This window comes from Bombyx mandarina, chromosome 09 (genome assembly GCF_030267445.1).
Source record: "Bombyx mandarina strain Sakado chromosome 09, ASM3026744v2".
Lineage (NCBI taxonomy): Eukaryota > Metazoa > Arthropoda > Insecta > Lepidoptera > Bombycidae > Bombyx > Bombyx mandarina.
In genome coordinates, this window is record NC_143216.1 from 15,167,645 (window position 1) to 15,182,742 (window position 15,098).

The 15,098-nt window shown below is 34.9% G+C and overlaps 2 protein-coding genes across 4 annotated transcripts in view; both read right to left on the reverse strand.

Annotated features, from left to right (window-relative positions):
* LOC114239776 (uncharacterized) overlaps positions 1-10,154 on the reverse strand; it is a 37,380-nt gene extending 27,226 nt beyond the window's left edge. The window contains exons 1-4 of one of the 3 annotated variants that reach the window (XM_028170157.2): positions 9,968-10,154; positions 7,087-7,270; positions 1,090-1,195; positions 213-342 (exon numbers count right to left, since the gene is read on the reverse strand). In XM_028170157.2, the coding sequence (XP_028025958.2) occupies positions 213-342; positions 1,090-1,195; positions 7,087-7,270; positions 9,968-10,001 (454 nt within the window). In that variant the 5' untranslated portion in view covers positions 10,002-10,154. Of the gene's footprint in view, positions 1-212; positions 343-1,089; positions 1,196-3,901; positions 4,061-7,086; positions 7,271-9,778; positions 9,862-9,967 lie in introns of those variants that run through there. The other 2 variants (XM_028170158.2, XM_089729956.1) reach the window with 2 other exon arrangements.
* A 1,110-nt stretch (positions 10,155-11,264) lies between these two features.
* Positions 11,265-13,465, reverse strand: LOC114239772 (NADH dehydrogenase [ubiquinone] 1 beta subcomplex subunit 2, mitochondrial). The gene is made up of 3 exons (XM_028170153.2): positions 13,277-13,465; positions 12,271-12,397; positions 11,265-11,432 (listed from the first exon to the last, which is right to left on the reverse strand). Exons 1-3 carry the CDS (start codon positions 13,372-13,374, stop codon positions 11,346-11,348), a joined length of 312 nt encoding a protein of 103 aa, XP_028025954.1. The 5' UTR covers positions 13,375-13,465; the 3' UTR covers positions 11,265-11,345.
* Between the last annotated feature and the right edge of the window lie 1,633 nt (positions 13,466-15,098).

The window sequence follows — 15,098 nt, forward strand, 5'->3', positions numbered from 1 at the left end:
CTTACGTTACTGTTCTTACGTACTAGTTTCGCGTGATTTACACCATTGTATGGCCCTCAATACGTTATGTGCATCGTTTAAACCGGTGTCGGACACCTTACGTCATTTTTATTTATGTGTATTTGATCAGCAAATGGAATGCTCCTTAGATATACAACGCAATAAGACGTACGATGAAAGAGTAGATTCAAAATACGATTGTGTTAACTTACCTGGCTTCGGTGGGAGCGCTGGAGCGAGTTCGAAGGGTGCCGGCTGCGGTGGGTCGAGCATCACAACAAAGTTAGATGGAAACACACCCACGCGACCCTGGCGTCGACCTTGCCACCAGCCCTCCTCTACCTGAATGACAGACACACAGTCATGCGAACACCCATATTGAACATGGTACTCATAGGCAGTGGTTTGGCTTTATCCCTGGCATTCACCACTCATAATCCGTTGGTACGTAAGATCACCATTTGTATGTACAGGTGAACGAGCTCATGGTCCACCTGATGTTATGTGCTCACCGAAGCCTATAGACATTACTCTGCAAATGCCACCACTCACAATTGAGGCTTAGACCTACCTTCGAAACCGGAACACAATACTATTTCGCGGCAGAAAAGGCAGGATGGCGGTAGAAAACCCTGCGGACTCACAGGACGCCCTACCAGCAGCACTTTTTTACAGTTACTTTTCGAAAGTAAAAGTCTTGAGCCCTCAATGTTTTTTTATTGCTTAGATGGGTGGACGAGCTCACAGACCACTTGGTGTTAAGTGATTACTGGAGCCCATAGACATTTACAACGCAAATGCGCCACCCACCTTCAGATATAAGTTCTAAGGTCTCAGTATAGTTACAACGGCTGCTCCACCCTTCAAGCCGTAACGCATTACTGCTTCACGGCAGAAATAGGCGGGGTGATGGTAGGTACCTACCCGTGCGGACTCACATGAGGTCCTACCACCAGTCAACGTAGTCAACGTAGGTGATAATGATAAAAATTAAATCGGAAATGATTTGAAAAATACTTTTTAACAACTGAATTAATTCAGTCGGTAATTCCGTATAGTTTCTTATGTAAAATTGTATATAGTCCATACCTCTCCTAGAACTTCAAGCACGTCGCCGACGCAGAGTTCCAATTCATCCGGATTGACTGGTTGATAGCTGTACAGAGCCCGACACCGCCCTTGCACGCCCGTTGATCTAATAGGAACAAACGGACCACTGCGATTACGTACCAAAGACATATTGCCGCCACCCAAAAATATTTAGTTAGGTTTTGTTTTTTTGTTGCTTAGGTGGGTGGACGAGCTCATGACCCACCTGGTGTTAAGTGATTATCGGAGCCCATATACATATCAATAACACAAATGACGCCACCTACATTGACATATGAGTTCTTAGGTCTCAGTTCTTACAGTACAAGGGCTGGGCCCACCCTTCAAAAATGATTTATGTTACGTCAAAAAATTCATATCGTCATCGGATAATTAATTATGCGTTGAAATTCTTAAGGAAGTTGAACATCGACAAATATCTAAAAAGTTGCCTTTTGTAAGAGACACTTTTAGAAAACCCGATGATGCGGGTCAACTTTACACACACTTAACACACTGGCTTTTATGTCGTTTTCATTTCTTACTCACACATCGACTAAACTAACTATAATAAATGCATTATCATTCATTCGTTCCTGAACAGATCTAAGTTCAAACAGAAGTATTCGAATAAAAATTCAAACTCCTGTCGCGGAACGAATAAGTGCTACACAAGATCTGCTGGATCTTAAAGAAAATGTTACGTAAATGTTTAAAATAAAAAGTTTAAATCGTAATTTGGTTAATCGGGTCAATATTTGCGACATAAAACGACGCTGGCCCAGTTAAGATAAAACAATGCTCACATCGAATGCATTTGGAAGACAAAGTCTTTAGGAATGGAAATTTGGGCCGTCAAACCGATTACTGATGGCACACTTGTTTGCCGTGCAGGCTACTCTGCCTGAGCGAAAGAAAACCTGACAGTTTTTTTTTATTGCTTAGAGGGGTGGACGAGCTCACAGCCCACCTGGTGTTAAGTGGTTACTGGAGCCCATAAACATCTACAATGTAAATGCGCCACCCACCTTGAGATATAAGTTCTAAGGTCTCAGTATAGTTACAACGGCTGCCCCACCCTTCAAACCGAAACGCATTACTGCTTCACGGCAGAAATAGGTGGGGCGGTGGTACCTACCCGTGCGGACTCACAAGAGGTCCTAACACCAGTAATTACGCAAATTATAATTTTGCGGGTTTGATTTTTATTACAGGTAAAGGTAGATAAAGTTCAAGAAAGATCTCGTCATGAAACCAATGAGTTTGAAAATTCACTTGGCTTTAATAAGACTTTAGGATGCACATTAGCTACTTATCTTCTTGATTCGAGATGACGATAGCGAAAGTCACAAGAAATTAATGTTTCGATTTAATTTATAGAAATTTAATGAATTACAAATGTGAGTAAATTGAAACGCTTCGGTGCGTCATAATGTTCGTTACTTAGCGCGATTGTGTTCTTGTTAACTGTAAATGACACAATTTTTTTTTAATCGGAAACTATGACATTTCGCTTCAGATAACATCTGCGCATTTTAACTTTTAAAGTGTCAATTGAATTTTTATTAGAATACATATAATAATATGTAGTTTCCTCCTGTAATTTAAATGTAAATGTAATGCAATATAATAAAAATGTAAATGAGCCATGAGAATGTGATTTCTTAATTGCTTTAGTGTAACAACTATCCATCCTAAAATTGAAAAAATGCTTTCAAATAAAAATATGAAAGACGATGTATCTACCCATTTTGGTTTTGAATGGGGCGTATTGTCACTAACTAGTTGTACCTGTAAGATTTTTTTCTTTCTAATATGCCTGTCGTTTCTCGTTTTATAGTAACTAGAGGTCCCGCAGTAGTCGAAATTCGACTATAATTAATTGGAATTGTAAGTTTGTACACCATTATGATTGTATTTTATACTTCTATAATCACAAATTTCGCCAAGACTACACTATAAAAAATATTAACAAAGACAAACAATATTTAATCTTTTCTCTATTTGACAACAGACGTCAAGAACAAAAGTTTGACAACAAATAGTATGCATGCGTGTGTGCGTCAAATACATGGTCTATAGTGTGTGTAATGTTTTCTTTATTGATTTAATGTATCTTTTATTCTATCTATTATTTAAAAAAAATATTAGCATTGTGCACTTCTTCTCTATATTCTCTGTAAGTGTGGAAAATTTCATACTCCTCCGTCCGCGCAATTTTCGTAAAAAGGGATACAAAGTTTTTGCTTCACGTATTAATATATAGATTTCAAAAAACTATTATTACTTAATTATTTTTACAAAATATTTTAATTGTTTTGTTCCATAATTAATTATAAATATTTTTATAACGCGTATATTTTATGTACTGAACTGACTAACTCCAGATAAGACGATAGCTCATATTAACATGTAGGTACATTATTTTTATTTATTAACTTTACAATTCACTGGAGCATTTCATTTTACAATTATTAATTATTATTGTTTAACATAAGCCCCAAAATTTTGGAGAGATAATGATATGTGCAAATACTAATTTAATATATCACTATCAATATAATCAAACAATTAAAGCAATCTTATTCAATTATTGACAATCATGTTTCATTTATAGCTCAAGAATTAAATGTCCGTTCACATTTACAATTAAAAATGCGATTATTGTTGATCAAAGAGTTTCAACATCATCCTTCTTGGCTAAACAGCAAGGTTTCTGCGCAAACCGCGATCCTATCATCCGTAAAAAAATTCAAGATGACAACCATTGTATCTTTAATTCATATTTTTGTTCAATAGAAAATACTCTTACCTCCAGAATCTGAAGGAGCCGCGTGTTTTTACTATTTTCTTCCAAACCATATGACACGTTTTACACTGTAGTATAACACAGTATGTATTTACTAAGGGTCACACAAACACAAAGTAAAGCGAGCAACGCGTGTTATCGTCTTATCCGGACTGATTAGATAGTGCGTATAACCATTATTATTCCAGTAATCGAAAAAAAAAAACATTTTAAACGGAAATCTGTTTCAAATAATATTCATAATTTGAAATTCAACCTGTTGCATACGGCAGCTGAGCGACTTTCGCCGAGTCGGGCCGTTGCTTTCGACCACGAAACCGGATGTCAACAGAAATTTCAATTTAATAATAATATTATGCTGTTTATAATAAGTTACACGGTCCCGTTTCAACTATCGAAGACATGATCAAGCTCGTTTCTCATGACATATCGTGTTTTCGTGTCGAAACATTACGTGTCTACTATGTTTATGGATGATTCTGATGTCTATTTTTTTTTATTACTTTCATTGTTTTATATCATGTACAAAAATGATAAAATTGTTATTTAAATTGAAAACGATTAAATACTACATATTGTTCTGTTAAAGAATGAATGAATGAATATGTTAGAGGAAGTCTGAAAGTGGCACCTGTGACAGAGAAGCTGAGAAGTGCGCGTTTGGGATGGTGTGGACATGTGATGAGACGAAATGAAAATGAGGTTGGTAAGAGAATGTTAACTATGAATGTGGAAGGATATAGAGGAAGAGGTAGACCTAAGAAGAAATGGATGGATTGCGTGAAAGACGATATGGATAAGAGGGGAGTGAGCGAAGAAATGGTATATGATAGAAGAGTGTGGAAGGAGAAAATGTTTTGTTAAAGGCATCGAAATTAGATAAATTAATTAATTGATAAGAGAAGTACGCCTCCACTTTAATGATGGGTGCGTAGTATAATGAACGTCTCGCTGTTTCTCTCGCTCGTCCGCATTTTAATGACAGTGACGTCATAAAGCGCATGTGCATTCTATTTGTGCTATTTGACAACAATAATTTCCACAGATTCACGACAAAATACATTCATACGGCGAAGAGAGATCAGTCTGAATAGAATTTATAAGCCAAATGATGTTGACCTAGTCTACAAAGTCTGAATTTTCATGTTGCTTTTATTATAAATTCCAATTTTAAATTCTACCTACATTGTATTTTTTTTCTATTTGATATATATTATAATTTTAGTATTAAACCTTTTTTATTTTAGTATTGTATTACTAATTTGTCATAATATTAGGTTGGGGGAAAAGTTTCTTCGCATTTTTTTAAAGAAAGTTCACAGCATTTTTTAATATAGTTTATTTACATTTAACTAAAGTATGTAGGTACCATTTTGTTCGATAACTTTTTGCCATCTTGTAGGTGGCACATGATCTATGAAAATACCACAACAGTTGGTTTTGGCAGTCCTCTCGTGTTATCATGATGAAAAACCACACTCCTTCTGTTGATTAATTCCGGCCGCTTTCGATTTCTTTATTTAATCTCATCAGAATCGATGGTCCTGCCTGGTGGTAACAGCTCATAATGATTAATACCCTCCAATCCCACCACACACACAGCATCACCTTGTTGCGATTTAACCCAGGGTTCGCCAGTCTGTGAAGCTTGACCGGCCTTTGAACACGACTTTTTCGCACGTTCTTGTCGTACGTGATCCACTTTTCATCACCAGTTATCAGCTTCTTCAAAAATGGTTCGGTTTCATTACGTCGTAATAAAGAATCACAAATGAGTACACGGTTCATTAGATTTCTTTCAGTGAGCTCGTGAAATACCCAAATATCGAGCTTTTTTGTGTACCCAGTTTTTTTCAAATGCGCCAAAACTGTTTTGTTGTCAATTTCCAGTTCTTCAGCTACGTCGTAACTACTGATATACCGATCTTGTTCCACTTTTCAAAAATGGCATCCATTTTATCCGTAACAGGGCGACCAGAGCGACGTGCATCTTTGACATCAAAATTTCCGGATTGAAAACAATTTGTGCTACTCTCACAGACACTGCACTAAGTCCATAAAGATCGCAATTTTTTTTCGCGGCTTGCGTTGCATTTTTACCTTTTTTGTAGTAAAATTTTAAAATGTATCTAATTTCTTCATTAGATTCACTCATCTTGACAGTACGATAAATAAATTAGAATCACATCTTTTCTTAATTTCAATTTGAAATTATCTTCTTTAAAATTTAAACTTTTAATGATACCAAAACCAGCCAAATACAAATAGTATAGTCAAAGAGATTTTATTACAAGTTCATACATACTTTAATGCAAAAGACTTTTTCCCCAACCTATTATTTTATGTTATTCCTGGGTTTTCCGATAGGTAAAATAAATGAACACTTGAAATTTAATATGACGAAGTGATATTTATTCTATCGATTATTCGCTTAGCATCCGGCGGAACAGAAAATCCATAAAATACGAGGTTTTATGTCGATCGTGCCTCATCTTTATTATTGTTTTTAGTGTTAGAAGCGTTTCATAGTTTTAGTTTCGTATATAATCATATTTGAAATAAGATTAATGGTACTATCAGAAAGAAGAAGAAAGGCATACGATGCCAATTAAAAAACAGTCTGGTGCAAAATTGTTGAGCACAACAAATATTGGCGCTAAAACAAACTATATAGTTTCGAAATGGCCAGCTACTACTATTATCCGCTGTATAAACTATTCTAACAGAGACGAACTTGAACGCTACAAAAATATTTCAAAAATGTGTCAAATAAAAAGATTAATTTGTGAAAATCATAGCGACCAGTTTAAACAATTACAAAATTTAATATGTGTGTCAGTGAACTAGAAACATCCGACACACGTTTTTTTTATATTGTGTCGGAATCCAAACCAGTTTCGTGGGTGTTCAAAGCCTGGAGCAGATTACAATATGTGTCAAAACTTTAAAGACATCTTAGCTGTTTAGTTTATCTACGCTTTACAAACCTCATTAACTTAATTGAACTTTAAGATTGTGTATGATAGTTATCATAAATATACATTAATATCTTGAAATTTTCCTTCCAAAATGTTTTCGCCGTTTATCGAAACGCTTAGAAAAATGTATGTTATACAGTTTTAAATCAACGATCGTTAAAAGTGTAATACTTTAAATCAACTGCTTCTTATGTTTAAAAGTCAACTAACCTCGTAGTAGCATGTTCGTTTAGAAGAGAAACGAAGTTGTCCGGGAACATGCCGCGGTTTCCACGTAACTCGCCTCGCCACCAGCCCCCGGGCAATCTTTCAACGTCGCGTATCACGTCCCCCGGTCTGATCGTCAGCTCGTCCGCTTCTGATGCATCATATGCGAAGTTAACGGTGCAAGACACTGCGAAAGACATCAAATGTTTCATTATTATTTTTACACATCTTGTCTTTTGCCCTAAGTACGCTTACTTACACAAAGCGATAAGTAGCGATGCAATGAATTGTGATTAAATGCGACATAAAACTACACGCTACATTTAACTCTTATTTGACTAAGGGCTCTAGCACATCAACGAAACTGCCGATGGTTAACGCCTGACGTCAAAGATTACTGATTTTATTCATAGACGAGTACACACACTCACGGTCCAGCTATTGTTAATCGATTACTGGACCAATAGATATCACAACGCGAATGCCACCACCCATCATAAGGCATGTGGTCTAAGCCTTAAGCTGTCGCTGTCTTGAATTTTAAATGATACCCATCTGTGCAGGTTCGCTTGCCTTCTTTCCATCAGTAAACTAATAATATATATGTAAAATCAAATTCAAAAGAGACAGTTATGAAAATTACCAGCAATTACATTTTGAGGGCAAAAAAATGACAACCATTACCGGCAGTTGTTTTCCTCTACCCAAAGCAAAGTATTTTTATTCACAGGGGTAAAATGCGGCGTGTGTCATGCCTTATCCTCAATTCGAAAGAGCTTTTCTTATGAAGCCAAATAGATGTAGGCAGTACTTTGAAGTTCCCCTGCTCAGAAATACGAGCAAAATTTCATGTCAAACTGTGTATGTACTTTTAAAACAAGACACTTGTATTGTGTTTAAATCCATCAAAACCAGGGCCAATGGTGTGAGATTTCATGTACTATAAGAATTGCCTTATTACATTACATTACATACTATTTACATTTGATTGACAAATAACAAAAATCAACCGCTGTGAAAAAAGTCGAGTGCTCCTGTACCTAGAGAAAGCAAGTCCAGAAAGTCATTACCGGCACCAATGACCTTCAATCAATGAAGAATTGATCAAGAAGAAAATACAGTTACACTTTCAAATAAGTGAAATGTTACCTTGACAGATGTTTCTTTGTTTACATATTTGCTATAAAATAATGTCTAAATTATTATAAAAAACAATGTGGAACACAGTGCCTTTATTATGGTGGCAGAAATAAAGAAGAGAGTTGTACCCATTTTGTTCACTCCTTATGCCTCCTAGAGACCACTCATACACCGGTCTCACTAAATCCCCATGCGTAAAAATATGTCACATCTAATGAAAAATCATTCATTTTTGCCCTTTGTCCTACCTTTAAACTATGACATCTTAGCAAATTTCTAAACAAACCATTCCACATGAGTTCAATCAGCATTCAACTCTGAGCTCATTTTGTAATATCCCATTGGCTCAGAGTTGAATACATACCGAATCCAATATTTTTTTAGTGGGGCTAAAAATTACCAGTACCTAAGCTTTTCAACAACATTGTATATCAAGTGAATAATAACAAACCACAGTCTTAACTTAGCAAATAATCACGATTGACTCCCACGGCGAAGGAATAATATCGTATAATAAAAATCAAACCCACAAAGGTGTTAGGACATCTTGCAAGTGCACACAGGTAGGTATCATCAACCTCCCTATTTATACAGTGAAGCAGTAATGCTTTTCGGTTTGAAGAGTGGGGCAGCCATTGTATTGTAAAAACGGAGACCTTAGAACTCATATCTCAAGCTGGGTGGCAGCATTTACAATGTAGATGAGTATAGGCCCATGTAACTTCTTAACACGAGGACGATAGTGTGCTTGTGCACCCATCTAAGCAATAAGCAATTGAAAAAAAGTGCACTTTTATTGCAGTTTTTTAATGGTGTCAATAGACAACTGTTTTAATAAGTTCTACATTTAACATTGACAATTGTCTTTCTAGATGATGCTTAGAATGTAGTATTTAACTAAAGTAATATCTGTTGGCTCTGTCAAGTATAAATACCTGTCCTGAATTCATAATAAGCTATGCAGACATATGACATGCTTTACAAATACAAGTTCCAAAGTTGAATCATCATGGTGATAGTTTCACATGTTCATAAGGTTAATGTGTTAAAAATAAACAGTATTAAAATTTAATTGTATTCATTAAAGTGCAAATCTCTAAGAAAGTTCTTATTTTTAAGTTATAAATTTTTTTATTTAATGTTTTTAGTCAATTTAATCATTTTATCTTATTTCTCTAGTATTTTAAGATTTTTTGCAACCTTTGCAGTATTTTAGTTTACTTTGTTATTATTCTCAAATTCAATATTATTTGCAATATAATACTCTATACTTATAATATTTGATCACTAAAATAATAAAAGAATAAGTCAATCACTTACAGATTTAATATTTTTGCTAGAAGCGCGTCGTTTAGATTATTAGCATACAGCAAGCATATGACATCACAATACCAAAAACATGAGTCAGACACAAATAGTCATATTTTGTTAATAGAGCAGTACTGGTAGCGGTATTTACATTTTAAAAAATTGCTACCTTAGACAAAAGTAGCTGGTATATTTTGGAATGAATGAAAGTTTATCTAAAGATAAGACATGGCGAAGAGTTACGTACATGATGCTTCACGATCCCCGTTTTTTCCCCGTTATTTTCGAGATTTTTAAAAAATTAAATACGGCACATTACCGTCGTTGTCATACGGCGCCATACGAACGAATTCGTGTCGCAAGACTCACAAGATACAGTTATTCATACACAAACAAGACAGGGTCTTTTGTAGTGGCGATATACCAATCAACTCACCTTTTTGTGATAGATTTGTCTCCATTGCCGGCATTGAACACTAATCACAACATCACGTATTTTTTATTTCATTGATCCACAAATAGCACATTTCAATTCTGATCACGAAATAACAAGAAACGATTCACAAATTAATATCGTATACAAGCGTGTGGAAAGCAAAGGCTCACTGTTTTTGACATTTCGTTTATGAGATGTCAAACGACATTTTCTTTTTTTTTTGTTCGTCCAGTTAGTACGTAAAAGGAGCCTAACAATAAGCAATATCTTTTTCAACAAAGATTGAAGCCATATCTTGAATGACAAAATTGATCTGGTTTTAGAATGAATTTCAGTAAAACGAAATGAGACAAGTAAATGACATAGTTATCAAATGAGTTATGATGAATTACTAAGTAGTGTTGTTGTTCGGTAGACCATGTACCCTACCCTGCCTAGTTGGTAGCCTAAAGGGCTATTCCAACTACCTACTCATGGACCGATAGGTGACCTCACGAGGTCAACCTAAGGCAATTGCTAACACTCACTCTAGCAAGAGCAGTGGTTCCCTGAATCTACCACCGGATCTATATTACTAATGTTATATTAAACTAAATACTAAATTAAACATAAACCATATTGCAGTGCCTGGGTGTGACTATAAGTCCAAACTGTCCATAGATTCACTCGGACACACATAAATTTGCATCCAATCTTCTAATTCCCCCCTTACCCACTTTTGCATTTCGCAGTGGGCATTATAATACCGATTACCCACTGCGAAATGCAAAGATGGGATGTAATTATTTTGAACTAAAACAATCAAATTAGCTGTGTTAGTATTCCATTTGATTTCGGTTAAACTTCAAAATTCGATTTTAAATAGCTTCCGATTGTTTGGACTAGTGAATCTATCAAACGATAGTGTGAAAGTAAATGTTTATTCTCTAATTTAAGATTCGAACTTAGTGGTTTATTAAAAAGAAAATGCGATGGTATTATTTAAGGCTCTGATGGATTAGAATAATATAGAGCATAGATTGGGTATTATTTAATGCAAATACAAAAGTAAACAATGTGGTTTGGTGGCCTGGAAGAAAGAACACCAATAGACTAAGTAGTGTCTTATTCATGCTTATTCATTTCATGGTCACTGGGATTCTTAAACTTGAAGGTGATAACCAAAAACAAATTATGTTGATTTTGTTTTGTTGTAGCTGAATATATATTTTTAATTTAGTTCTTTACCTTCTACCACAACCACACAAGATATTGTTCATTTTAATAGCTATATTTTTGAATGTAAAGAAAAATAATGTTCATTTTTTAAATAACTTATATTTTGCTAAACAACATAACAGCAAGACATCCTTTGTACAATGACTAATATACTTTTGCATTAATGCTTTATGCAACCTGCTGAATCAGGAGGAATTCCAAGCTCTTCATCAGTCCATGTACTGGGATCAATATAAGGCCACTCACCCTGGAAAATTAAATTCAAATGAACGAAAATAATATTTTAGATAAAATATTATAGATAAAACATTATTTATGATATTTCATTAAATCAGATGTATGTCTCTGTGTGTAACTTTTTTTTTATTAGAATAATTTTTTTTTAGGTTCAGGTTAGAACTCATATCTCAAGGTAGGTGGCAGCATTTATGTTATAGATATCTATGGGCTCCAGTAACACTTAATATAAGGTGAGCTTGTCCACCAACCTAAGCAGTAAATAAAAAAAAGCAAAAGAATACACCTCAGATTGCTCCATAAATAAAATGAATAGGCCTGTAGGTCTCATCAACCATATGCCTTCATAGAGTACTGGAGTTCTTTGGACACATTGCTGGAAAAGAGGATCAAAATCCCGAATAGCTGATGGTATCAGCAAGGTAGAGAGCAAGCTTCCCAGAGGATGCAGTCCGATATTCTTCAAACATAAAGTTCCATGATGCCCTTCCTGAAGCCAAGCATCTCAGCAAATGGAAGGAAATCGTATGTGAGAAAATGATACAGTCATGACCCTCACTAATGAGGAAAGTGACACAAGGAGGGAGTACGACTCAAAAGTGCTCTAAAATATATTTTAGGAATAGATACTAGTTTTGTTCCTGGAATCTCATTGTGTTGTTTCACATATGACATCTGAACCAACTATTTCTGTTTTGTTATACTTGTTGTAAAGAGTATCTAAAAGTAATTATTAAGTCCTTCAAACATAAATTTATTCAGTCATCCATAAACATTGAAATTGCTGAGGTCAGCACAACTCCTTATTAACCCCCCTTAAGTAAGCTTGTTATATTATGTTTACTTACAGTTATGTGCTCAGGTTCAGTTGCAATGTGATACAGAATCCACCACCAGCACAATCCACCAAGCCCTTGAGCTAACCGAATCGATTTTTTTGAAGGCATTGGTGGCGGTACACGGTACGTCCAAACTCTGCAATGAAAATCATTTAAACAAAATGAAATAGAAAAAAACACAGGCTAAAGGTTAATAATTCTACACTTTATTGAATGAGTTATTTAGCAATAGCAGTTGTGGAAAATTAAATATAAGTGAGTAATTAATATTAATGGGTGAATTAAATATAAATAATTGTATTATTTTAAGGTTACAAATTTTAATCACTATTAAAGCTCACAGATAAGCCAACTTATTGCTTAAGTATGGAATCTACTTTGTCTATATCCTTAATTTGCAGAACTAATAAGGTATAACTCAGATTTACACATCAGGAGCAGTAAACATATACTTTGATTTCTAATGCATTCATTTTTGTCTTAAATGGTTATGGTGGTGCTGTCCACATCTACACATGTCACTATTATTAATTTATTTAGATTAAATGCTTATTTGAATAGCTAACTTTACTTAGCTTACTTTACATAGATATAAAAGTATAAGCTATGTTTTTTCAGAAGAATGAATGCTTGAACGTATTTATTTCAGGTACATTCATTATATATTGTCTGGTACCATTATACATAAATATGTTAACCCAGCTGGAGTTACAGTATACACCTAGTGTGTGTTATAATGAAGGTATATACCCAATATTGTTTCTTTCATTCAGACTGAATATATATTATTGTATCAGTTTTTTTTTTAATTCATAATAACTCCTCAAGGCTTGTTGATAAGAATTATCAAGCGCAAGTCATTTTTTATTGAACATTTGATGAGAACACAGTTGTTTTATATTTTTATATTCCTTATTATTATTCTTATATTATTTTATGTTAATGTAATTAAAATTTAATCTGCTCTCAGTATGTATGTATACATTCAATGACATAACACCCATTTTTCACTAACCCATGTCCTGCATTTCGTTTGGTTTGTTTCAAGCTGTCGCCAGCGTTTTGCAGCCTACGGAGCAGAATAGCTCTCGTTAGCAAAGTTCTTGTCAACATTATTTCTAGTAATTTGTTGACTTCCTCGATTTATTTTGGAGTAGGTAAAACACTTTCCCAAAATCTGCACCTAAAAAATGACAGTAGTAGTTCCATATCCATTTTCCAACAGGAAAGTCTAAGATATCATACCAAACAGCCTAGTTTTGCATACATTTTTAAAGTTGAGTTATTTGAGACCGTACTCAATTGGGATGACTATAAATGAAACGAGAAGATATATAGTCTTTTCATATTTTATGAATAAAATATAGTCTCAATAAAATGGTGACGAATACTTTTTCAGTGGAATTTTTGAAAGATCCCAAGAAGCCACTAAGCCACGTCCAGCAGCTTTGGTTGACTTCCCACATTTGTGCACTTTGACAGGCACTAATGAACCACCGTTTTTAGACCTGAAGAAACCTCTATCTGATGATTTGCAATCCACGGTGAAGGAATAACGTAGATAGACATTTACAACGTAAATGCGCCACCCACCTTGAGATATAAGTTCTAAGTTCTCAGTATAGTTACAACGGCTGCCCCACCCTTCAAACCGAAACGCATTACTGCTTCACTGCAGAAATAGGGAGGGTGGTGGTACCTACGCGCGCGGACTCACAAGAGGTCCTACCACCAGTAATTACGCAAGTTATAATTTTGAGGGTTTGATTTTTATTACACGACTAGCTGACCCGGCAGACTTCGTAGAGCCTCAATCGATAAATAAAAGTCCTAAACTTAAAAATTGTTATTTTTATTTAATTCCGAGTATTTTCATATTTATCTACCTTTTAAAGCTCTGGATTTCCACAAATAATTCAAGACCAAAATTAGCCAAATCGGTCCAGCCGTTCTCGAGTTTTAGCGAGACTAACGAACAGCAATTCATTTTTATAGAGATGTTATTCCTTCACCGTGGAAGTCAATCAATATTTCATTAGAAAAATTGTCTGAGATTCGAACACCGGTGCATCGCTCAACACGAATGCACTGGACGTCTTATCCTTAAGGCCACGACGGAATCTGCGAAGCACGGCTCTTGCTAGGGCTCGTGTTAGCAACATTGTCAAGTTTGAGCCCCGTGAGCTCACCTACTAGCCGCGTGACGCTGATATGATCTCTTTAGACCATTTAGGTAGGGAAAAAATCTGAAGAAACACTAGGTATTAGGTACATTAACAAAACTCAACTTTGTTCGTCGCAGTCCCGCCAAAAAGTCCTAAAAATCTATTCTAATCTATTTGCTGTTCTATTCAAGCTGTTATATTCACTTTTTATTTTATTTTGAGCGTTTAATTGCTCAATAGATAGACAAAAGGAATTTAACTAATAAGCTACATTTTTAATAACAAAAGATCGAAACCAACTCACACGAAATACAACGAAATGAAAATTATTATTATTTAATTTAATATGGACTAAAAAGTTTAGTTTCAACATATGTTTTTCTGTCCGAGAATTACCAAGTAGCTTTCACCTAAAATCGGTACCTAGTTTATAGTATCTACAAAACACTGCTGCCTCTCCGTTCTTGGTCGTCTTTTACGATATCGATGGGAAGAGAGGATGATTCTATTGCCAACACAATTATAAGATATGAGTATGACATTAAATTAGGTCAGAAACGATTGCACCAGGCACCTTACTCTTCTGATTAAATATTATATAATAGTTAAAAAAACTAAAAAACACGTTTTTCTATAAAATCCAAGTAACAAATTGAAAATAAATTTATTGTA

Bases quoted from the DNA above. Each gene is read 5' to 3' on its own strand.
- LOC114239772 (XM_028170153.2), bottom strand. From the start codon at position 13,374: ATGTTGACAAGAACTTTGCTAACGAGAGCTATTCTGCTCCGTAGGCTG. The intron at 12,398-13,276 runs GTTAGTGAAAAA...TTTTCATTGCAG, and splicing joins AAACGAAATGCAGGACATGG to AGTTTGGACGTACCGTGTAC. The intron at 11,433-12,270 runs GTAAGTAAACAT...TTAATTTTCCAG, and splicing joins CTGAACCTGAGCACATAACT to GGTGAGTGGCCTTATATTGA.